The 26,815-nt window shown below is 43.5% G+C and overlaps 1 protein-coding gene across 1 annotated transcript in view; it reads right to left on the bottom strand.

Annotated features, from left to right (window-relative positions):
* The window catches only part of CDHR1 (cadherin related family member 1), a 553,828-nt gene that overhangs the window by 291,098 nt on the left and 235,915 nt on the right, over positions 1 to 26,815 (bottom strand). The window contains exons 7-10 of the mRNA XM_086920154.1: positions 18,136 to 18,252; positions 16,373 to 16,516; positions 5,554 to 5,632; positions 5,301 to 5,401 (exon numbers count right to left, since the gene is read on the bottom strand). Of these exons, the coding sequence (XP_086776280.1) occupies positions 5,301 to 5,401; positions 5,554 to 5,632; positions 16,373 to 16,516; positions 18,136 to 18,252 (441 nt within the window). The remainder of the gene's footprint in view (positions 1 to 5,300; positions 5,402 to 5,553; positions 5,633 to 16,372; positions 16,517 to 18,135; positions 18,253 to 26,815) is intronic.

Here is a 26,815-nt window from a genome sequence, read left to right on the forward strand (position 1 = left end):
GCAGTGCCTGGAGTATTATTTCCGCCACACCCAAGATATTTACAGGTCTTTAAAAGACCATTTACATGCCTTTGAGAACTGGTTAACCAGACTTTGTGATTTTTCACCAGTTCCAGTACCCCTGGGCCCACACTCTATTCCTTACATTTGTATTTTATTTTTACTGCCACAGTGGGAGAATACATTTAGTGAAAAGGCATATCAGGAGTATAGGTGTCACCTTTCTAGAGAAAAATATCATCCATTTGTTGTTGTTTAAGGAGTCTGCACAGGCCTCGCCTTGACACTAAATATGGCTGTAAATAAAATGGTATGCATTCACTTGTAGCATTACTTTTCTGTCTTTGTTTTCTTTAATTATTAGTCATCAATCATTAATTCAGCCCTAGAAAACATTTAAATGTGCTATATATATTTGCTGTTTGAAGTATGCACAAATAAGTGCTAAAAATACCGGCTTTATGTGATTTTGCATATTTTTGTAATGGTTGGGACATCAAAATACCAGTGGTGCCTGTATAAATCCGATCAGCTGGCAACCCTAATCAGGAAACTGAAAGATGGTGGCAGGATCAGCATATTATTCATTGCCTCCATCCCTAATAGATGTCAAAATAGCTCTAGTTAAGCTTATATCTGAAACCCTATCAAGTGTCAATACAATGGTGAATTACTCCAGGTGTCCGGGAATACATCCTGCATTCAGACAACTCCCTCCTCCTTCTCTTCGCTCCCCCTTCACTTTCATGTTCACCGTTAACTCACAGAGATGACACTGCCCTCACGCTGTTCACCATGCACTGATGCCATTCACCCTCCTCCTACGGATGGATGTCGTTACAACGCATACTTTTACAACGCATACCTTTACAACTCATTTTTTACACCGCAACATCCATTACAACATATTCCATTACAACGCATGCCATTACAACGAATTATTTTAAACTACCATTACAACGCATTCCACTACAACGCATACTACATTTACAACGCATACCATTACATTGCATGTATGGTAAGTATTGGATAGTGTAGGGGTAAAAATTACTATTCTAACTCCAGGGGGTGCAGCAGTAGGGTAAGTGTTGGATAGTGTAGGGGTAAAAATTACTATTCTAACTCCAGGGGGTGCCACAGTAGGGTAAGTGTTAGATAGTGTAGGGGTAAAAATTATTATTCTAACTCCAGGGGGTGCAACCGTAGGGTAAGTGTTGGATACTGTAGGTATGCGTTGTAATGGTATGCGTTGTAATGACTGCGTTGTAATGACATGCGTTGTAGTGGTATGCGTTGTAGTGACATGCGTGGTAATGGTTGCGGTGTAATGGTATGCGTTGTAATGCATGTTGCGTTGTAAAAGTTTTGTTGTAAAGGTAGTGCGTTGTAAAAGTTGCGTTGTAAGTGTTGTTTCCCCCTCCTACCCTGCACTCAAATGAGCACATCCCCAACCCTGCATGCACATGACACTCCACTCACTTGTCACTTTCACCATTCACCCTAACCTCACAGTAATCACACTACACTCATGTTGTTACCATGCACTCCCACCGTTCATCCTCCTCTTACCCTGCACGCACATGAGCACACCACTCACCTTGCACTCACAGCCACCACATGGCACTTATGTCCCTTGCCATGAACTCACTCAGTTCTCCCTTCACTTACCCTGCGGTCACATGAGTTCACCGCTCACCCTGCACTCACAGTGATCACCGCTCACCCTGCACTCACAGTGATCACACTGCACTCAAAGCACTCACCATGCACTCACACTTTTTAACTGCACTTACACAAGCACACTATTCACCCTGCACTCGTGACAATATACTCACCTGTCACTCTCACTGCTCACTCTGCAATCTCACTCAAACAAGCACATCACTCACCATGCATTAATTCCTCCCACTTTGCACTTTCACCCACACTCAAACTAATATGTTGCATCGCTCACCCAGCACTCAAACGAGCATACCGCCCACCCTGAATGCACATGACACTCCACTCACGTGTCACTTTCACCGCTCCCCTTAACCTCACAGTAATCACACTACACTCATGTTGTTACCCTGCACTCCCACCGTTCATCCTCCTCTTACCCTGCGCTCACATGAGCACACCACTCACCTTGCACTCACAGCAACCACACTACACTTATGCCCCTTGCCATGAACTCACTCAGTTCTCCCTTCACTTACCCTGCGGTCACATGAGTTCACCGCTCACCCTGCACTCACAGTGATCACACTGCACTCAAAGCACTCACCATGCACTCACACTTTTCAACTGCACTTACACAAGCACACTATTCACCCTGCACTCGTGACAATATACTCACCTGTCACGCTCACTACTCACTCTGCAATCTCACTCAAACAAGCACATCACTCACCATGCATTAATTCCTCCCACTTTGCACTTTCACCCACACGCAAACTAATATGTTGCATCGCTCACCCAGCACTCAAACGAGCATACCGCCCACCCTGAATGCACATGACACTCCACTCATGTGTCACTTTCACCGCTCACCTTAACCTCACAGTATTCACACTGCACTCATGTTGTTACCCTGCACTCCCACTGTTCATCCTCCACTTACCCTGCGCGCACATGAGCACACCAATCACCTTGCACTCACAGCAACCAGACTGCACTTATGCCCCTTGCCATGAACTTGCTCAGTTCTCCCTTCACTTACCCTGCGGTCACGAGTACACCGCTCACCCTGCACTCACAGTGATCACACTGCACTCAAAGCACTCACCATGCACTCACACTTTTCAACTGCACTTACACAAGCACACTATTTTCCTTATTCACACTATTCACCCTGTACTCATGACAATATATTCACCCATCACTCTCACTGCTCACTCTACAATCTCACTCAAACAAGGACATCACTCATCATGCATTAATTCCTCCCACTTTGCACTTTAACCCACACTCAAACTCATATGTCGCATCTCACCTGGCAGTCACTCCTCTCACCCCACTCTCACACTGTCACATCACTCACTGTGCACTCACATAGGCACTCCTGTCACTCACTCAGCTCACCCTTCACTCACTTGGGCACTGCACTCACCCTGGAGTCACACCACTCACCCTGCACTTCCTCCTTTCACCCTGTACTAACAAGGACAAACCGCTAAGCCTGCATTCATACATGGAACTCTGTTCATCCTGCCTGCACACAGGGAAAATAGTCTGCCGGAACTCATAGGGGAGACAACTCCCTCACTCCCTCAGAGAAGAAATCTACTCTCCCTTAATTCATCTACAAGAAATCTGGTAACTTGTTTTGCTACCAGGAATTTGGGAGAAGTATCACACCTCACTAATTACATAGATCTTTTTCCTAATATAAAGGTTATGGGGGTAGCAATGAAGAGATGAAGAGATGAGCTGCACTGTTGGAGAGTGGAAGTCAAGTCAAGTCAAGTCAAAGAATTTATATAGCGCACTACATACCCAGAGGGTCTCAAGGCACTTAGGAAGGGGAGGAGGATTACTTGTCAAATACCCATGTTTTAAGTTGCTTTCTGAATGCTAGGTGGTTCTGGGTAAGGCGAAGGTAAGTGGGGAGTGAGTTCCATGTTCTAGCAGCCAGGTATGAGACGGATCTGCCTCCCATGGTGGTCTTGTTGATGCGAGGTACAGTGGCGAGGGCTTGGCTGGAAGAACGTAGTTGGCGGGAGGGGGTGTAGAAGGACAGTCGTGAGTTGAGACATTCTGGTCCGATTTCGTAGAGTGATTTGTGTGCGTGGGTTAGCAGTCGGAAAGTGATTCTCTTATTGACGGGTAGCCAGTGGAGGTCTTTCAGGTGACCAGAGATGTGTTCGTTGCGTGGGATGTCTAATATGATCCTGGCTGAGGCGTTTTGGATTCGTTGGAGTTTCTTCTGGAGTTTAGCGGTGGTACCTGCGTAGAGGGTGTTTCTGTAGTCCAGTCGGCTCGTGACCAGAGCATGGGTGACAGTTTTCCTGGTTTCGGTGGGGATCCAGCGAAATGTTTTTTTGAGCATGCGAAGAATGTTGAAGCAGGATGAGGATACGGCGCTGACTTGTCTATTCATTGAGAGTGAAGAATCCAGGATGACGCCTAGGTTCCGTGCGTGGTCTGTCGGGATGGGTGCTTTTCAAAGGGCTTCCGGCCACCAAGAGTCATCCCATGCAGAGGGGGATGTACCTAAGATGAGGACTTCTGTTTTATCTGAGTTCAGTTTCAGACGGCTGTGTTTCATCCATTCGGCAACTTCTTTCATTCCTTCATGTAGGTTAGTTTTGGCGGTGCTGGGGTCATTGGTGAGAGAAAGGATTAGTTGAGTGTCATCTGCGTAAGAGATGATGTTGAGGTTGTGTTGGCGGGCGATGGCCGCGAGGGGGCTCATGTATACGTTGAAGAGGGTGGGGCTGAGTGAGGATCCTTGTGGTGGAATTCACGGAGAAGAAGGATATGTGGATGAGAGTGCCAAAAAAGACTGTTGTAACAGCGGTCACCAGTGCTCGAGCCAGTCCTGGCTGAGAATCTTAAGACCCTCCAACCCCTACCCCGAAGTTCCGGTCTAATTGTACTCCTGGTCATATACAATTTAGGTGCCTCTCCGCTCTTCAGGAGCACCAGTGAAAGAAGTTAGGATCAAGAAAAGTTGCAAAGTGATATGTACAGACTACAAAAATGAAGTAAAATGGCTCTAAAATGGCTTTAAAGGTAAGTAGAGTAACAATTTAACAGCAAAGGAGCTACTTTCTATTAACAACTGTCCACCTTGTCTCTCTGGCTACATATGATTCATACTCACTTTAATTAAAGGTAAGAAACACATGGGAGCTAAAAGAGATTCTAGAAGAGTGAAATGTAAGAGTGCTTGAAATCAGCAGGCATGGCGCTTGCATTAGGATGCAGTTTAGATCAGACATCACATCATGATTAATGACTAGAACGTCTGCCTCGTTAGATGTAAATCTCATGAAATTGTGATAACATTCACAAAGACGTGGATGAAACACGAAATGAGAGCAGCAAAACTAGTACAGAAAGCTAAGGATAACCTGCATTATTAGAGTTCTCAAGGGAATGGGTCTGAAGCTTTTCTTCGAATAGGGATAGTTTTCCTAATCTTATGATGTCATTCTTGTTGTTAGTAGAAGTGGTATAAGTTGAAGTGCACAGTCCAGTATTATTATTATCACTACTACTACTACAAGTACAACTACTATTACTACTACTGCTAATATTAATAATCATAATACCAGTAATAAGAGTTGCAGTTTTTTTTACAAGCAGTACTGTACCTGAACTTTTAGTTCATACATTTCTTTCTGGAGCTGGTTTGGACTTTTCGTGACTAAAACAGCTCCACTCACGTTGCTGATTGCGAAAGATCCATCACTTCCTGTTGCAAAGCAGAGATATTTAATTCATCTTGCCCAAACATTCTCTTGAATGATAGCGAAAGTTAAAGATGCAAATATGAATTTCCCCACAAATCACAATCTTTGCGTTTCCAGTACATGCAATAATACAAAAAGACGTCTCCGCGCTCACCGTTTAGCAGTGTGTAGTGAACGGTGTTTGGGTTCCCTCGGTCTCCATCATACGCTGTCACTGTGAGGATTTCAGCCCCCTGGTGTGAAAGAGATGCGAATCAGTCGAATCAAATCACATTTATCACGTTCAATGTTCACCCAAAGGGGCACCTTGGTGCTGAGATTGGTGGACACAGGAACTGGCTGCTAAACCGATTCTCATACAAAGCTGTTCTGTAACATATTGGTGAGAACATGTTTTGGAACAGTATTGGAGACCTGTTTCTATTTTATATTATAACTTGTGGAACACAATCCGTGGCTGTGGTAATTGTAGTGTTTGCCTTATGATGTAAGAATCTGCTTTTCATATGTGATATAGATCAACCCTACTCAGTTGGCATGACAACGCTCCACATAGAAACAATCAGAGACATTGAGGCAATGCCTCGACTGGGTAAAATGTATATTGATCAAAAAGTTAATCTAGACACAGACCCTTTCGTGTGTAGCTCGTAGTTGTAATGAAGATTAAAGTTAAAGAGAAGTTTTTAAAAACAATGGGGCATATTACCAAGCAATAGTGATAATTATCGCTATTGCTTGGTTAGAGACAAAAATTTACTGCTGAGCTGCGGCGATTTTTACCGCAAATAAACCTTGGTATTACCAAGGTTTATCGCAAATGCGATAAAAATCGCCGCAAATGAATGAATATTGCTGAAAAGTCAGCGATATTCATGCATTACCGAGCTAATGCTCTTAGCCATGTTATCCACCTCCCATTGGATAACATGGCTAAGAACTGCTCAGGGCAGGTGCAAGCTTTTGAAGATATTCACGCTTAGCGCGAATATCTCCAGAAGTTGGTAATAGGAGATAGCGATGTTAGCGACTGTTTTCAGTCCCTAACATCTTGGCACACCCACTTTGCATGTCATTAGTGATAAATATCACTGACATGCAAAGTGGGGCCCAAGATGGTCGCTATCTCCTACTAGCTGTCGCTAACTGGTGTTAGCGACAGCTAGGTAATAGGGAGATAATTTTATCTCCGCTTTCTTGGCTTTTAAAGCCAAAAAAGCGGAGATAAACTCTTTTGATAATATGCCCCCATGATTTTCCAGAGTGTTCCTTGGCACCAAAGGTATCTTGGCGATGGAATAATAGTGTCTCAACTAAATATTTGATATATTGGTTCTTGTTAAAAATAGATAGGATGTGCTCGGATCGTGCAGGAGCTGCTTCTCTGTGCATCAAGTGCAGGCGAGTAGCTTCGGGGGGATGTTTGGAGTGTTACATACCAATAAATGTATTTTCTGGTGAAAAGTTGGGTACAGGTGCTTTCAGTCGGGTATGGTGAGCTGTCTGACGGATTTCACCTGGAATTTTTGCATGCACATACTGACAAAAACACACACACACTCTCGCTCATCTCTTTTGAAGGTACAAGTTTTTTTATTATTTTACAAAATATTGTAATTTCTCTCACTTAGTACCCCCACCAATCCACATTTGTCTCCCTTTCCACTGCCCCTTCAGCCCCTTTCATACGCCTTGCTTTTCCTATATTGCATTTTTACATTATATACCAGCGTGATTGTAAATGGTGAATGAATATATACCCACGCGATTGTCGGGAACATCTGGAGCTCACACACACACCGAGTCTTACTGACCAAGCTACGCCCCATATCAAGTGAACTGTTTAATAGTAACTCTTATATCCCAGGGCGGCTCCTCCACTGGGGCGGAGGAGCTTCGCCCCACTGCTTACTGAGGTTACAATAGATACATAGCTGCTATTGCTCGCTCTTGGCTACGTAGACCATGAAGAGAGAGTTTGTCATCCAGACCAGAGCCAGGGATTTCCCCTTGTTTACAATCACTAGCTTGTTACTAAGAGAGTTTGTGTCAATAATCATTACATTGTCAGGAGGCTTCTGATATTAAGTGTGGAGAGTAGAAACTCTTTTTTATCTGGATTGAGTATTAGCAAGTATTTTGAGAGCAATGAACAGCTGCATGTTTGGAACACAGAAAACGTCTTCGTGGTATTTCCAAAGTAGAATGGAACATGCTGTTTTTAGTCTTCTACTGAAACACAGGAAGTGATCTTCGAGTCTCATGGTCTGTGGGAAGAGGTCCCAAGGGTGCAGACTTGTACATTTAGTGACTGTCATCGGAGCCTGTTGAATCCTGCTGGATGAATGGAGAGGGGTTGAGGATGGCAGACTGAAAGCCACGCGTCAGGTTATGTGGCCCAAACATCTTTGAACTACCATGAGAATGCTTTCTTTGTCTCTAAGTATACTGTCTACCACACTGGCTTTTACACTCAACTGTCAAGTCATATACATATCATTGGTTCATTATCCTGCATATACAACGAACACGCAAGATACAAACACAGTAAGGGTCATATTCACAAGGTGGCATTAAGCCATGCTAAGTGGCTTAGGGCTAGTGGCTTAAGGCCACCTTGTAAATATAGGAAATGGCGCTAAACCACCAGAGCGTTAAAAAAGGTGATGTTCCGGTGGCGAATGGGGCTTGTAAATACGCTGCTTGGTTTTCTTCTTGGCCCTTTATAGTTTTATCATCATTAATAAGATGTTAGTGTTGTTTTTAATTGGCTGAAGAAATTTCGGAAGTTCCAAGTTAATTGTATGCACTTCAGAATGTACATTTGAATAAAAAACGGTGCACAACTGTGCCCTCTGTAAATGCCCACCTTCCTAATATACCTCCAAACTCCTTGTCCATTATTGTAGTATTGGACTAGCCCATCTTGGCAATAGATTTGCTTGGCTTCACTGTGACTCTTCTGGTCAAGAACGCTGTTCTGAAGGCTCTAATTGAAGCAGGAGAGCACGTTATAATGCCCCCCCCCTCAACGACTATATTTAAAATAAAAAAAATAGAACCCTGACCTGAAATTCATGTAACACTACTGATGTGAAAGACAGGCCTAAAGTAAGTGGTCTAATTAAATGCCCATTTTTTCCTCACCCCAAAACTGTTGTTATGGGACTCCTGGTCATTCTACGGGATTGAGAAATAATGAGGATTCATATTTTTATAAAAACCTTGTGGGAATTGAGATTTCCGTGCCGTTGCAGGCATGTTCCTTTCCGTGTTTTACATGGAGATTCAGCTGCTTTCAGAAAAGCCCACAAATGAAAAATCTAAATATTCCCCTCCTGTTCCTAGGCCCATAGGAGTTTATATGGCATTGGCAATCAAGGCTCAAGTGTCCTTCCATTATCAGAAAGGGGATTATAATACCCCACATTTCAAGGGTGTGCGGAAAAAGACGCTTATACACCAGGTAAACATATATTACATTGTTTGCAAAAGAATAAGTAACCAAAGCCCTCGGTTTTGCTGAGAAGTCCAAAGTCAGCATCATTGGATGTCGGGAATGCGAATACCAAGGCTGTGTACTCTTCATTCCACTTCATGCCCTTTTCATCCTCCACCAGGCTCCCTGACACTTTTTCTCACTGTTTCGGTGTTTTTTTTACATCCCTGCTTTCTTCTTAATGACTGTTTTCGTCTTTCTCTTCCCCCTTCTCTGCATTGCTCTGGGTCGAAGTCTAATGAGGACAAAAAAGTGCTGGTCCCCACAAATGAGTGCTGGTGAGCCCCACCTACAACCAGATCTCAAATTAAGCATTGCTCCTTCTGCAGACCATAATGATAAGGTGCTTTGCAAGTATGTACATTGAAAGGCTTTGAGCCTAATTTACAATCACGCAGAAGGCTTTCTTTGAATCTTCTACCACAATGGTGGAGGAAGGATTGCGACATTGCTACCACAGCACTGAGCATTATTTATTCTGGGCAGCTTCCATCACGATGACAGGAGCTATGCTTTGGGGTCAGTTCTGTAGTAGCAGTTTCGCAACGTCCATACGGCGAGTTAGAATTGCTACAATCATATGTGTTTCCTGGAAATCAATCAATCAATCAATCAATCTGAGTACTTGTAAAGCGTGCTACTTACCCGTGAGGGTCTCAAGGCGCTATGAGGAGGGGGGTGCTGCTACTGCTTGAAGAGCCAGGTCTTGAGGAGTCTTCTGAAGGCAAATAGGTCTTGGGTCTGCCGTATGTGGGTAGGGAGGGTGTTCCAGGTCTTGGCGGCGAGGTAGGAGAAGGATCTGCCACCGGAGGTCGTTCGTTGGATGCGGGGGACAGCAGCGAGGGCGAGGCTGGCGGAGCCGAGCTGGCGGGTGGGGGTGTAGAAGCTGAGTCTGCTGTTCAGGTAGGCTGGTCTGGCGTTGTGGAGTTCTTTATGTGCGTGGGTGAGGAGCTTGGAGGTGATCCTCTTGTCGACAGGGAGCCAGTGTAGGTCTCTCAGGTGGGGGTGATGTGGCTGAGGTGGGGGACGTCCATCTCAAGTGACCCACCTTGTATGTGTCTACGTCATATTGGGACTCCTCTCTGCATGCCATTCACTCAGGGCCTCAATGCGTGCATGGCAGTCGATCTGTTTCGATGCAGCTGAAAATGATGGAAGACTGTTCACCCTGGAACTGGTGGCCATCCATCATTTTTTTAGCGGTTTCAACGCTGCACATGGGAAACCGGATGGTAGAGCTTCCACCATTTGGTTCTATTAGCATCCAGAGGTCTTGAAATAGGGCGGCAGAACTCGGGGACGGACAGATAGGTCATTAGACATGTTGGTGAAGGTCCAGTTAATACTGTCCTGTAAAGGAGTCCCTGAGCATAATTATTCCGTGGGTTGCATCACCTATATTATGCTGGATTGTATGGTGTTTACCTTACTATCTTACAAATGTAAAATTGAAAAACGAAATTTGCAAAAGTCAGAACGAATTTAGGAAGTCAAGTTCATTTAGCTTGATAGGAACAGGATGGCTTACTATTTAGATACTTCTAAATTATGTTCCATTTAGTATGGCTAGCAAAGGTTTTTATCAGTAAAGGGCATCAAATATGTCTAGACTTTTATTACTTCTGTGATGGCCTGGAGATGAATAAATAGTTCTACCACTAAAACACTTTTGGGTTCCATAAACGTATTTAGTAGATGAATACTTATTTTTATGGTGTAGTATACAAACTTAGTCAGGTCAGTTCTCTGAAGTTGTCGGACCCCTGAGCAATTAGATAATCATCGTGACTAGTTTTGCCATTGTCTTTGAAACCACATGAGTCAGATTCTCCATGTACTCACTGAAATGCCAATTACCTACTCTTTAACTTTTGACTTTCCTGCTACTGACCTTTGCCCTCTCCTGTCCTGGCCCTTAGTCTCCACCCTGTTTATCTGTGAACTTTCCCTCGTAAATTGAGACCTAGCTATTTTGTCTTATGCTGATGGAGCTACCTGGTTTAGCTATAGGGGAGACAGGTCGGGGATTCCCTCCTTTGACGTCACCTACCCAGTCGGACTTTAGACAGACTTCCTTTTGTCTCTCCTGTCGTCTCCTCCCGCATCCTCCCTTTCTCACCTCCCCTGCCCCATCCACTACTTTTTTCTCTCCTTTCTCTCCTCTTCTAATTGTATTGCCTATTTTTTGATGTATTATGTAATTGTTGATCTTTTTCTGTTACATTATTGATTCTCATATAAAGCGCTCTGATACCTTTGGGTCCAGCCAGCACTATATAAAACTCTTTAAATAAATAAATAAATAAAATAAAGGTGGGGTGGAAGACTATGTTCAGTCAGTGCATGTATCACTCTGAATAAACGTGGGCCAAGAATTGTTAAGATTTCGCATCAGGGATGTGTCAGAGTTGATTCACTCATATGGCGCATCCCTGACACAACATCCATTTTGACATTCACTAAGCCACACAAAGTTGATGTATGTGGCTCTATCTGGTAGTAAATACAAAGTAAGGCAGGATGTTGCTTCGGGTAGGCGTTAGATAGGGGAAGTATGGGCCTTGCCATGCATCCACCCAGAATTTGGATGCAAACCCAGATTTACAAAGACATGAACACCTAGGTTTGCTCCAAAATGAAGCACTTACCCAACAGAGGTGGAATGAGGAGAAATATCTTATTTTTTTCTAGTTACTCTTCAGCATGCATAGAAAGAGGAATATGCCTCTAAGAATTGTTTTTGTGCCTATCTGTAATGCAGGCACCCGTGCACCTTGGCTCAAAAATGCCTATGTTAGGGCTAGGTAGCCACAAGTGCGACAGCGCATAGAGGGAGCTGAATACTGCCATTTCTTGGTAAATATGGCACTTTTCAGCTCTCTCCCATCCATGCAACACAGTGCAGCAAATTGCCTTGATGCTCTTGGATGCGTGAACTGTTAGTAAATACGCCCCTTAATATCCAAGCAGTGGTATTCCTTTGTTACAGAAATATGAGTTTATTTACATTATGGAAATATGCTTTGTTACTTAGGAAGCATTATGGCACATTACCGACTCTGATAACTATCACAGTAACTCGCTACTTTTTTATCTTTCTTTCAGGCCTATTTGTTCTGACGCATGGATACAGCTGTGAAGAAGCCTACATGCTATAACCAATGTGCACTGTCAGGTTCAGCGCATTATTGGTGCTGGTGGTTGCCGGTGCTGGCCACCAGCACTCATTTTTGGTGACATTGGCATAAGGCATTCACTGAGAGCAACAGAGAAAACACATAAAGTGAAGGACAGAGGAAGGTAAAGACTGAAAAACCGTCACAGAGGGAGGAAACATGAACCTGTAAGAAAAAAAGGGTAGGGAGTGTCCAGTGGGTTGTCTAAGGAGCTATGAGGTGGATTTTAGGCTATGCAGCCTTGGAATTTGGCCCACCGAAATTTTATTGCACCTGTTGCAGGCTTCTCAACAGATCTTTGGGCTCCAGAACTCATTCTGTTACAAACTAAGCACTGGATGATTAAGGTACTGTCACAGTACTATATTTTAATATGGCAGATGGAGCACACAGCTCTTTGTTGTGGCATTAACAGGCCTTGCTAACTAGCCCCCTTGCCTGCTGACCATGGACGCTTTTCCACTTTCCTACCACGTTTGGTGGAATCAGCAGCTGTAGTTCTCATGCATGAACAAGGTAAACGCAATGAAAGGCACAGGGGCCTGCATGCCATTGGTATCAGGGGGAAAAGATATGTGTATGCTGGCAAAGTATACTGGATCTCACTTCATGTGTCAATGCCATTTGGAGATGGGGGCACAGGGGGCATCAGTGGCACATGATACCTTACTCTGAGGATGCAGTCACTTGCTAAAGTTCACATGGGTAACAATGAATGCAGAGACACGAGTGCCCTCACACTAGGGATGCAATCAATTGCAGACCCCCCTCATAGGCAGCAAAGGGAAAGGAGGAACAAGGGCCCGAATGCTGGAGTTGTGCTTGCTATTGAATATTAAAAAACAGTCTGGGAACCAGTCAAGCCTTCAGGTCTCTGGAACCAAATCTCATCACAGCAGTACACTGGTCATTAGAGGTATCCGTTACATACCAGGCAGCTTATTCCCCACTCTTCTCAGGTTTAAAGAAGCACAGCATGTTCCTACATCCTGAGATATATTCCCTACATCTCCATGGAATTAGCCAAGTTGCTACCTCAGGTTCCAGCCTATTCACACTGCTATATAGAGCTCTTCCACATAAAAAGTATACATTGGATAAACAAAAGTGTTCAGCTTATATCCTGTACAATGGAAATTGTGATCCAACCAACTGGTTACTCTAATCTGAAGTTGGCCTCGCATCTTTGTAGGGAGCCAATCAGCTAAAAGCTCATTTCATCACATGTAACAAGACATCATGGCAATCAGTCAGCATGCGAGCTGTCACTTTCTGGCCATGAAAATAAAACCTGGAGACCTGTGAGCAATCAGATGCAGTTGCTAGGCTCAGGTTTCATCAACAAGAGAGACCACAGTAAGCGGCAGATGGGCAGGCAATCTCTCTCTTCATCCAAGCTGTGCAGCTTTGCCAATGCCATTGGCACAGACTTTCTTTAAGGATTGCTATTCACAAGCCACAGGCAGACCTGCCCGACATTGAGTAGTCCAGAAGGAATCAACACAAAGGGATCTACCACCTCTTTCTTAAGAGGATATGATTTCTATCAGGACATGTTCACTTAATTTTACAGTTGTTTCTGCATAGGGAGAATAAAAAAGTAGGGCAGGGGAGTAGGCAGGGATATGAGACACAAGCTCTAACTAACACTAAGTTTTATGGAGCTCACTACGACTAAACGTAGGGCTAAATACATAAAGGGGCAACCAGAACCAAGGGTATCCTAGTTCTCATATGCTCAAGCGCTACTCATTTGTTGCACCTGCCACTGGGAATCAAGGGTGCAATCAAGCAAAAAAAGACCCAGTAGGCAATCTCTTTACTAGGTTGCAGGCAAAAAGACTCCCACCTAAAGACTCTTTATCATTTACCACCAACTTTTAGTTGTATCAGCAAAGAGAGAGGGACGCGGGGTGTTTAGAGATCCAGCATACTTGCCCCCGGCGAGACAATTGTACTGAATAGAGTATGTAGTTCCTGGTAGAATGAGGCAGTGCTAGGAGGAGGCTAGGATGGTTGGGGCCCTGATCCTATGTTGGAGACAGGGTATCTCCCAATTTGGGAAATAGGGCCCTCACACACCCAGGCTGGGTGTCATGCCTCATCATAGGGCATGCTCCTCATCAGGCCAGCGCTGCAATGCCTGACGGGCAACCTATGAAGGGCTCATTATCGGAGTTATTTTATCCCAAGCCATTTGGTGCAGTGCTGGTAAGGGGCCTTGAGGTGTATATGTGTATGCGCTAACGTGCAGTGAAGGTGTGGGGGGTTCGAATTAAAAAAGGGATGTAACCAGTGGTGCTCCAGAGAAACCGTTTTAATCAGATGAGCCCACAGGGCCCAGTTAAAACCAGATACTGGGTGCTACTTCAGGAATAATGTCCAATAGTGGCTATGGATTTTAGGTTAACATGTTTCTTGCCTGGTGTGTCTAAATGATCATGTGGCAATTCTTCAGGACCAATTCTATATGTTGTATCTACACTGTGGTTAGATCACTGATAGTATTATATTGTTGACCCAACAAGTAAAACCTAACAGTGAGGTACCTTGATTTCTGTAGACCAACCTACTGAGGGCAAATGACTTTCTCCGATGAATCAATGGCGGAGGGAACGCGCTAAATTTTAGCATCAATTCAGTGGCTGCTGAGACGGCCAGGACCTACCCCATCCTCCACCAAGTCGGTCATGGGTTCTATACTACTATATCATGGTAGAAATATGAAAGTGCAAACATATTGCATCCACACAAGTCAACTACCATGTATCAGCAAGGTAAGAGGAGATACAGGTAAGAATAGTAAATCTGTACCTACATATTTATTCTGACCTTGATCATATTGTGGTAGTCAACCTTGTGAATGCAATATTTTTGTATGCCCATATTTCAACTATGATATAACATACAGGTGCGTCATGGTCTGGTCATGGTGACAGTAATCACCTGGCACCTAACAGAGTATTACACTAAGTTGGAGAACAATAAATGGCATCCGGTAGAAGACCTGCCCCAATATGCGAGTTCCGTATACTAAGAAACCCACCAGGCCAGTATGAATAATACACGAGGACAGGATGCCACATGGACACTGCACCAGGTACACTTTATCATACAAATATATTACATTACATTCCAGTGGCCTATCAAATGTGTTGTTTAAAAAACATTCAAAATAAAAAAGTTTCAGATATTCTATGTGCTAATATTGGTCTGCCCAGCAATGTGGGATCAGTGCCCAATTATAATGATGCAGTAGCAGACAAGCCTGATTGAAATGCAGTATCTCACTTCACTACTAATGTGTCATGGTCCTCAGTAGGGTTGACTCAAGTAGTGGATATTCATGGAGTATTGACAGCATAGCTTAGCATAAATGCTGTTATAACATTGACTAGGGCTCTTAAAGTGAAATTAGAACATTGGAATGTTGAGCGCTAAACTAAAGACAATTCTAATGGCCAGTAGATGCTCAGAGCATCAACATTTCAATGTTTGTTCACAGCTGTTGCTGTGAAGAAAGGGCTAACGAAGCCCTAGGGGATTTCAACCCTCTTGGGCTATGTGAGGCCTTTGTTTTACAAATTTGAACAGTCTGCTCTCTAGTGGTGGAATATTCTAATAGCCTTACAGCCCTACTTAGCAGGCTCTACAGGCCATTAAAGGCCCACTCCCTAGTTAAAGGTAGACCCAGATATGGCAATATCTAAGGCTACATTCAATGGCACACCGTTAGAGAGCTCTCCTATTAGCATCGCATAAACACTAACACTGAAATGATGCTCAGTGTGAATTTCTAAATTAAAGAAGGTTACTTATGACATGTGGTAGAACCAAAACGAGGTTGAAGAACCTTCCAAATTCAGCAATTTCTGGCACCAAATCTCCCCTCACTTTCACAAATATCAGGTAGATAATCATCTGCATTTATCATGAAGTGTCACATTTTTCATTCATAAATGCCTCACCATATCATGCTATAAAGACCAAGTGAGGGATAAATATTGTTAATAATTTGCACATTTACAGGCAAAAGAGAGTCTAGAAAACCATCTTCAGACAGAAATTCTACATTTAAAGCAAGCCCTACATTAAATACCTATGAAGTGTACCAATAACTCTGCACAGGGCACATCATTTGTAAAATAACTGCCCCTTCATCCTCCTGGCCATCCAAAATGGCTACTCCACATGCCAATCTAGCAGTGCTCACTGCTCAAAACGTTTTTTTGGGGATAAAATACAAAGACGGTGTGGGACAATGTGCATCTTTGGAAAGATAAGCCCAGACAACTCACCGCCACCGTGTCCTCATAGACGTAGCCATAGTAAGGAGTGCCTACAAAAACAGGCGGCGTGTCCTGAACATCTTCAACATTCACTGTGACCGTGGTTGTGGCTGATAACACCTGGTATTTCCCTCTCAGCTTCCCGCCACCATCCTGGAGTACAGACATGTTAAAATAAAGTATTACAACTGACTCAGTGGAAACACTCAATGAGAATGCAATGAGCCCTCAACTCATTTAGCTAGAATGGATAAGATGCCTTCAAGCACCTTCAATCAGATCTCCCAGAATGGACGAATGCTTGCTATTGACTTTGGCTTTGCCCACAACTGAACCTGATATGATGGCTTGATTTGAAAATATTCAACTATTCTCTTGTTCCACTCATTGGCAAGATAATGGCTCAAGTGCTGTTTCTGGGATCTACACAGTGGGTTAGCATACGTTACCATCAGCAATAATTGGCACGTGTTTGATTATACCTTGAAGCTCTGCCATTTGAAGATCCTATGCCACCTGAGCATTGTATCATCAACCACACTATTCATTCCATGTATCAGAAATACCTCACAACATCGATGCCAATATATCTGGGAGTTTAATAGAACATGTGCAGAGTGCAATGTGCCATTTATCACCATTATTGAATAGGGAGAAGGGTCAGTTCTCATGAGACGATCATCATGATCCTCCCCTCCTTCAACAATGGTCATAAATACCATATTACTTTGTGATCATTGGCATCTATGGTGAACGGCATACTGATTTATCAAAGGTACTGGTTACAAAGAAAGTTATTTAACCAGAACTAGGAGCCAAGAGGTTAAATCAGTGCAATGAGAAAAATTACATTGACTAGGCCTTGCGAGTATTGGTAGATGGGTTTTCCTGCATGAAAACATTGTTACACCTAATCTATGATGAATTTTCTCACATTAGTTAAGCTTTACTAATATAATAATGGGGAATGTAGTCTGTTGTGATAGCCTAATAAATGGGAAATATTAATTTTTTATGCACATATTCTTAATAAAATGTTAGTGGCTACATTTACTTTTACTTTTACTTTGACATAGCGCTGCAAAGCCAAACTACGGCAATATCGCTCTCTACAAATCTCCATAACATAACATAACATAACATGAAATATACAAGTTCCATGAGATTTTTAGAGTGCAAAATAACACTGATTTTCCTGGAATTGACACAGCAAGAACAGATATCTAAGCTCTTTAATGATCTCCAAGAAAGAATGGGAGCAGACTAGAAGAGATTCCGCTGCAACCACAGCGGCTATGCAGACCAATGAATCTTTCACAAAAATCACCATCACTAAATTCAACATATCCACACGTTTGTTTGCCAATTGGACAAGTTAGGGATTACTAAAGCTGTTGCTCTCTACTGCCTTAGTAAGGAAATATGCATATATACCACTCGGCCCTCATTACGAGTCGGTGGAGTGATATCCCTTGGAGGACTAGCACCTCAGCCAATTCTGCTCCTGCATTTAATGTTATGGAAGTACGGGCTCAGAGACTTCTCTGGGAAGGCTGGTAACATTCAGCAGAGGAGACCCATGACCCCATGTTCCAGGGTGAGGGTGTTCCCTATCATTGGGCCTCCTATTTGTAATGCCTGGATTCAATGGTAGAGATAATGGCTGGGATCTCCCGCAAGCTGTATTGGGGCCCTGGTGTAGCTGGATGGTACATACTCTGGGGGAGAATAGGATAAGTTGCTTGCTGTGAACATTACCAATTCATATATACCTTTGCCAGCACGGTGATAAAATGCGTTCGTGATTTCTCATAGTCCAGGGTGATCCCAGCTCGGATCCGCAGCACACCACTGAGCCTGTCAATGGTGAATTTACTGGCACGTGTGTTCTGTGAAAACGAAAGTGTGAAATGTTTAGACTAGAATTGTTTGAGGCTCAAGTTCTTGAGATGAGAAAAGATCCACGAGAATGAGTTACCATGTCACATTGGCCCTCTACTTCTCACATGTTGAAGTGATCAACTCATTTAAAGTAGAAATGAGGCAAAACAATCACATATTTTTTAGTTAATTTGAAAAAAAAACAATACTGCACTTTTAATAGTCCTGCAACATGGATGTCGTTTCATCAAAATGCCAAAGGTAGCGTAAGTGACGTCACCCAACTATTAACTTGTAATTGCATCTCATGTTTACCCCCTGAGTCTACTCTTACACCATCAGTAGCCTCCAGGGCCATATTTACAAGCCCCTATCACCACCACAATGTCGCTTTTCACGACGTTGTGGTGGCAATATCAATCAATCAATCATTGACACTTATAAAGCGCGCTACATACCCGTAGGGTCTCAAGGCGCTGGGCGGGGGGGGGGGGGGGTGCCGCTACTGCTCGAACAGCCAGGTCTTCAGCTTCTTCCTGAAGGAGAGAAGGAGAGGTGGTCTTGGGTCAGGCGCAGGTCGGTCGGGAGGGAGTTCCAGGTCTTGGCGGCCAGGTAGGAGAAGGACCTTCCTCCTGTAGTCGCTCTTCGGATGCGGGGGACGGCGGCATTGCCGTATTTACAAGGCAGCATTAAGCCACTTAACGTGGCTTAACGCTGCCTTGTAAATAAGGCTCCCTTTCATGCTATGAGTAGCGTGAAAGGAGAGGGCAAAAGGGTGTTGCAGTGACAGTTTCACTGCAACACCCATTAGTTTTGAAACTGCCCCATATTTACAAGGGTGCCGTAAATATGGGGCATCTCCAAAATTAAGATCAGGATAACCTATTCTACCCTGGCACAACAAGGAGAAATGTTTAATTTCTCTTCTTTGGTTTTGCTGTTCCCCTGTGTGTTGAGTTGTGAAGCACACAAGGAAACAGCAAAACGCCATTGATTGTTTATGTAAAGGAAGGTGTCCCTTCCTGCACATAAATAATCATTTAAAAAAATGACATTTTACAACTTCTATCTGTGCTGCTTAATAAAGCACATATAGAAGTTATAAAATGCCATTTAAAGATAGTTTATGTGTAGGAAGGGACACATTCCTGCTAATAAACAATCTTCCCCTGCAACGCAGACACCCTTGCACAATGGTGCAAGGGTACCTGTATTGGCGCTAGGCAGCTACATTTAGAGCCAGCACAGGGGGAAACACAGGGCTACACCATATTGTTGTAAATATGGTACAGCCCTGTGTTTTAGAAGTGGTGTAGCTCAGCGTTAAGCCAAGGACGCTCACGCAGTGGTCTGCCACTTCTATTGTAAATATGCCCCCCCCCCCCCGTTTATTAACTGCGAGAGGCTGAGAAAAAAGTGAGCAGGAAAAACTGAGGAAAAAGCTGGGTAGCAATGACAATGCCTTGGGTAGCAAACACCAAGCCAGGCTTTGTCAACCTCTAAAGTGAAGCCTGTATTTTTAATACACTTCAGAAGGATTCCTTGCCCATTGGAGATCATAGTACCCATGTGATACAATGTAACATATTGCATGCTAGTTATGACCACCTCATTTGCCCTTTGGTTAAGGACAATCAAAAGTAGCTTACTCCTCATCTCTTATACAAGTTTATTAATTATGCCCTCGAAGCCAGGTCATAACCGCGGCCCCACCATCCTTGGTCATGTAGGGTTGTTCTCACTCCTGAGGGAACTGTATCAGGGTCACATGTGTCTGTATGAGACAGTAAAAGTAGCACTTTGAGGTTCTCTCGCGAGTGCCTTACAATTTAGGCATTTGAAGGCCCACAAAAACATGCAAATCATAGATGTGAAAGGTGCCATATTTCTAAACTCAAGGAAATGTCTAAGAGTTCAGTTTACTCACTGAAATGTCAATGTAGAAAAGCAGTTCCTGATCTCTGCTAACTCATCTTCGAGGGATAAGCCTAGTCACAGCTCATGAATAAAGTCCTGCTCAAAAAAAGTCTGGTTAGGATTCTAGTTTGACCACTGGTCCTTTCTGATGCAGAGCCGGACCGGTAAACAAAAATCAGCTCTGGCAAGAATAATCAGATAAGCCCAGCTCCTTTGTGTCCTTGTGCTATCTGTCTATTTCCACCCATCCATCCATGATGTCTCTGTCCTTCTCTCTCTCCCTTCTTCGTCTTTGATCACTTTCTCTCTACATTCCAGCTCCCTGTCTTTCTCTCTCTCTTGAATACTTCCTGTACCTGCTTCCATTAACCTTGGGAGGCTGCGGATAGTGGCTGAAGCACCAGGATCGGCCCTGGGCTCTCATAACCGGCCCCTAAGTTCTCCAGTCTGCTGGGGAAATTACCTGTGGAATATAAGGATTGTCCGCCCCTGCTCTCATGGATGTAGGTCACAGTATATTGGTAGAAATATCGACCTGCAGATGGTTTTTGACCAAAATATCAGCTACCAAAATATCATTTATGTAAGAAATGGGATTACTGGTGGAGGGGAGTGTAACCCTTCTCAAGCAGCAACCACAATTCTTCTCATGGTGAAGTCACAAGCAACCCCCAGATAGCCTATGCTCAACCTTCCGATAGCTCGCCACAGAGCAGTCAATCTTAAATCAGAGGCAGTGTGTAAAGTCATAATACTTAATTCGATATATTTATATCATAAAAAAGTGTAAAGTATTTGTGCAACATTTCAAACAGTAATACCAGGGAAACACACCACAAAATGATCTCACATCAAATGTTGAAAAATAAGTAATTTTAATAACTAAAATCATACCAAAGCAACAAAAATCCAATCAGAAGAACCAGCAATTTTTTTTTTTTAGATTTCAGTAAAATTTTCACCAAAAAGCACAAAGCCCCAACTGTGGCTATCTGGTAGCACCGGAGCAGCAAAAAGCCACAGGTTCAGGCCAACCACGATGGAGTGGTGGCAGGGTACAAGGACCCAGTGAGGTTGTGTGAACAAAGTACCTTAAATCCTGGTGTGAGGAGTGTTGTGCGGGTCTATGTCAAAAATGTGTTGCGCAGCTGAAGCAATGCATCGGTTCTGAGATGCGGCGAGGCTGCGGTGCGAGGGCCTCCATCATCGCTGAGGATTTTGTCGGTGAGGACTTGCGATGCGAAGTACAGTTTCATGATTGCATTGTGCAGTCGGACCAATGGATCAGTTCCAAGGAGCTGAAAGGCTGCAATGCGGAGTACAGCACTGTTGTTGAGGCTGCCTTTGACTGAGAATGAGTCGCACAGTGGTGGTTCCGATGATGGGGTGCAATGTGATGTGGGTCTTTGCAACAGTTCCGATCCATGCTGCAGTGGCGATGCATCAGCTCTACTCAGGGTTGCGCCGTGCATCAGAGGACATGCTCAGTTCCACAGAATCCACAGACGCTGGCAGAGAACCTGGACCTAAGGCCCATGACTGGGGTGGCACCATTTGTCTGAGTAGACTCACAGAGGGCACAGTCAAGGTACTGGGGTCAAGTTTGCTGGAGTATTCTATATCTGAGGCTCAAGTCAGGATTCATGCCAACTACCCCTTACAGTCACTTTTGGGTCCTGGGTTCAACAGATGCAGGTCCAGCCTTTCTGACCCAGGCAAGAGGGAAGCAGGCTGCAGCTCAGCACAGCAGGGCATCAGTCCTTCAGAGCAGTAGTCCAACAGAGTGGCAGTCCTTTCAGCAGCACAGCAAACATTCATCCTAGCAGAGTATCCCATGGTCAAGAAGTGTACTGAAGAGTTGGTGTCTGTGATTCAGTATTTATGCACAGTTCTGCCTTTGAAGTGGGGGAGAAGCTTCTATAGATTTCCCTTTGAAGTCCCCAGAGATCTTGCCTTCCCTGTCCTGGCACCAGATTAGCTACAGGGGGTATGCTACCCTCTGTGTGGAAGCAGGACACTGCCTATTCAAGTGTAAGTAGGGCTGTGTCCAGATCCTTTGTCCCATCCTGCCAATGATTGCCAATCCAGGCACACCTAACTAAGCTCCCTATGGTGCGTGGCTGTCTTGAAGGTATACACAAAGCTCAGCTGTCACCTGCACCCAGACATGTGATCCATGAACAGGCACCAGGCACCACAAGGCTAAGGCAGGTAAATGCCAACTTTCTAAAAGTGTATGTAACAAATGACGTCTTAACAGGTAATATTTTGAAGACCGCTAGTAAAATATGCACAATCGTTGCAAAAAGGAAAGACAGGGAGAGTTGGATGGTTGTTAGACTAATGCAAGGAGTGGTCTGTATTTAGAAGAAACTTGGCCAAAAGGACCATATCAGCACTAATTACATTAAATGTGAGCGTAACCTGAAAAACACCTGTGCACATATCTGCTTGTGGGAAACAAGGTGAACGGTGCAAATGGCAAGTGGAACAGTGGCGAGTGGCGCAGAACAAACAGTAGTACCAATATTTACAAGCAAACTTTTCAGTTCAAGAGTAGTTTGTTACAAAGAAATAATGGAAGTTGACAATTTGGTGAACTGTGGAGTTGTGCCAAGAGTTGCGCTGGGAAGTCAACGACGTTTCGACCTGCAGTAGGTTCAGGTCATATTCAGGACCACGTTACAATTTTGTCCTTACTGTACATGAGGGAGTGAGAAAGGAAGGAGTAAGGAAAGTATTGGATGAGCGCTAAGGTCAAATTAATAGAAGGAGAAGGGTAGGTACCTGATCGGAACAGGTTTCCAAAGTAGGGAACATTAATGTATCGAGGAATTAGGTGTGACAATGCCAGGGGTGAGGAGGAGGAAGGGGGACCACCAGCCGGGGTGCCCAGGAACAAATTTGAAGGAGAAGGGGTAAAAAGGTTAACGGTACCAGGGATCAGGCCAAAAGAGATATACAAAATTGAAAGACAATGGGATGTGAAAGGTCAGTGAAAAGCATGGCCACAGTCGTCAGGGTTCTTAAAGCAGTAGCACAGTGTAATGTGGGACTCACCCAGGAGTGGGAGGTACTCCCAGGCTTATTGTAGACATTAAGTAAGTCACTGTTGAGCTTTCGTCAGAAAGGGGACATCCGGTATAGGTGGGTTTGGAAGTTGAGGAACCAGCGTTGTGTGAAAGATTTCCGGGGGCTATGCAGAGGACATAAATACAATTAAAATCTAAGCGGGAGCCGTGGAGTGGAGTGGGCGGATTCCAGGAAGAGACGAAACACGGAGTCAGGCACTCACCTCGAATGTAGATATATGCAGGCATTAGAGGTCCAAAGGGATCCTCAGAGGGCAAGCATACCTCGTCGGCGTCGTTCTGAGTAGGTGAAGCAAATACAAGAAGCAACCAGGAAATAGCAAGCAGGGCCACTGGGGACGCATCACGAGGGTGAGCATGTGCGTAGAAGTGGGCGATGCGGGATCATGAAAAACATTTTTAAGTGGTCGGTCCGAGAAGGAACGGAAGAACCAAGGAGGACAATTTTTATAAATGATAGTGGTTGAAATTTCATAGGCATAAGAAAAGGATAGATGCAGTCAGAAAAGAGGCATTTTCAAAATTGTAATTTAAAATCAGACTTCACCATTAGTTAGGATTTTTCATTGCAATTCCAAAGACACCAAACATGAGCTGGGTACCTGCTGCCATTTGGAAATTACGGCTTATCAAATGTAATAAGGTAACTCCAATGTTATCCTAAGGGTGAGGTAGGCCTGCAGTAGTGAAAACCACATTTAAGAGTTTTTCTCTACGAAGACATATAAAATTTAAAAGTATATTTCCTACTTTTTTTTATATACTTCACCCTGCCTCGAGGGCTGTCTGGAGTCTATCCTTAGGCCTACTTGAAGGTTTGGGTCTGGAAAAAGGTTTATTTTGCCAGGTAGAAATGGCAGTTTAAAACTGCCACAAAGGCTGCAATGTCATGAGGGTTAGTATAGGTTTTTAAAGGGGGAAGTAGTAGATAGCGTGTGATTCATAAAAACATCGGGAAACGGTTATTGTGGGGCATTAAAGGACATTGATAAACTTAGGTGTACAGATAGCAGGATAGGATGGAGTGTCGGGAAATTTATCATATGTTTTAATATAATGAAATTTTCATTTTTTGAATACCTGTTTATGTGGCCCTTTATCTATTTTTTCCAGTACCCCTGAGGAAGAACTAACATTAAGTTCGAAATGCATTGTGTTTTGACACTGGTTGTTCGACAGGATGTTGAAAGCACATGTCTGTGGTAAAGCTTCGGCAACATTAGACATTTGAAAATGCAAATTAAAACATTCAAGTTCCACCTGGCTGCCTCTGGAGTGATTTACTTTTGAAATATACGAAGCATGAAAATGACGAAAAGTTTATGGATGAACATGGATCAATAAGATGAAACATGATAAAATGACTCTATTTGCGAGGAATGTTTCCTCATTAATGCAGTGCAGCAGACGGGGACGCAAATCGCGAACCCCTCCTCTCATAAAACAAAGGCTGCAATGGCAGACCTTAGACAATTTTGAAGTGTTCCTTAAGTTGGTGGCACAATCAATGCTGCAGGCCAACTAGTAGCATTTCATTTACATGCCTTAGAAACATGTAGTATCACTTTCCTAAGGACCTGTAAGTAAATCAGATATGCCAACTGGGTATTAGTCAACGTTACCATGTTTTTAGGGCGTGAGCATATACACTTTAGCAGTGGTTAGCAGTGATAAAGTGCTCAGAGTTTGTTCTCTCATGCTCTAGTAAAGTAGTCTTTCATTTATTGCTTTTTGTATTGAGTTAATATTTGCACTTTGCTATTTTCATTGTCTAGTCAATTCCCATTTGTGGTATAATACTATTTTAACCCCAATCCAAAAAGCTCTAGGTTTTAATTGCAGCTGTGAAAAAGAAACCCATGAAATACTCACATTTTTCAAGGCCTGGGAGAGTACCCTAAATTTAATTTCTCCAAAGATCCAACTCATGTACGCACCTAGGAGAAAGCTGTGTGTTGATCAGCCAGTATTTGCTTTCACTGCTAGATGGGCAAGTCCTGAAGCCAGCCCCCTACTTCCCATCACACATGAGGTTTTCCATTGTCCCAGTGTGGCCATGGTGAAGACATGATGTGAGAACATCAAGGGAATCGCCTTCTGGTCCCCATTAGGCTGCACAGCCTATTATGAATGAATTTAATGAATTAAATTCTTGTTCCTCCATTAATGTATTTCATCATTTAAACCATTATTTTATTCTTTTTCTTATTCTTAGTTGTTTTAATCCATTACACTCATTGCCTTTTCTTTTTCAAAGAACACAGGATCATGGTTGATTCCACATGCCACGTTTTATTATCAGTCACCCAATGCATTTCGGGAATCAATGCCTTCTTCAGGGGTTTCTTGGCATGTTGTGTTTAAATCTCGTGTTCAGCCTTTCATCATGTTTTTCGACCAAACCTCACTAGTTGTTAAGCTGCTGCATTCTGCTTCCACTCTTCGACCCAAAATGCCTGCAGTGGAAGCAGAATGCAGCAGCTTAACAACTAGTGAGGTTTGGTCGAAAAACATGATGAAAGGCTGAACACGAGATTTAAACACCACATGCCAAGAAACCCCCGAAGAAGGGATTGATTCCCGAAATGCATTGGGTGACTGATAATAAAACGTGGCATGTGGAATCAACCATGATCCTGTGTTCTTTGAAAAAGAAAAGGCAATGAGTGTAATGGATTGAAACAACTAAGAATAAGAAAAAGAATAAAATAATGGTTTAAATGATGAAATACATTAATGGAGGAAAAATAATTTAATTCATTAAATTCATTCATAATAGGCTGTGCAGCCTAATGGGGACCAGAAGGCGGTTCCCTTGATGTTCTTACTAATTGGCAGCGCAATTGGGCGGAGCGCGGAGAGCTTGCACGCCGACAACGCTTAAAGTGGATCTAAGCAAAACGAGCATTAAATAAAGGAGTACTGAGGTGTGCATCTCTTCACCACTGTTTTGAAGACATGATGTGGCCAGTGAATGAACTTTACCTGGCCCTACGTCCATATCAAATATAGGGGGGGGGGGCGGGGGGGGAAGAAATTTGTAATTTGTTAAGCTGAAGAAAACCTCTTGTGAAGTTCATCTTAAGCCCAGACTGTAAAACAACCTTGGGAACCAGACTAAATATTTTAATTTAATTGACTCTCTAATCATTCTGCTGCTGCTGATCCAACGCTGTAGAAACTTAGAAGCATGTGAACAAAAATAAACGTAACTTAATGTTAAACGTTCATTACAAATAATTGATAGGATGTGAATATAAATGAAATAGAAAATTAAACAGAGATATAGCCATTGCAAATCTTGAGGAGATTGACTGACGAAGAGAGAGGGTGCATGCTCCCATTAAGATTCTAGCCATTAAGACATCCACTCACACAGATATTTATTTGCCAATATCTTTGTCTATAACACCGTCTACACTGCCATGAAGTACTTTTGGATCGACTCATATGCTCCCTGATCCATTTGCTGTGTCTGATGTGCCTGGTTATCCTGCAGTGCTCCTGGACATGTGTGCAAGGCTTAATCATGCCCTAGACCTTTGTCAATCTGTACCTGGGG

This window comes from Lissotriton vulgaris, chromosome 5, assembly GCF_964263255.1.
Source record: "Lissotriton vulgaris chromosome 5, aLisVul1.2, whole genome shotgun sequence".
In the NCBI taxonomy this organism is placed as follows: Eukaryota; Metazoa; Chordata; class Amphibia; order Caudata; family Salamandridae; genus Lissotriton; species Lissotriton vulgaris.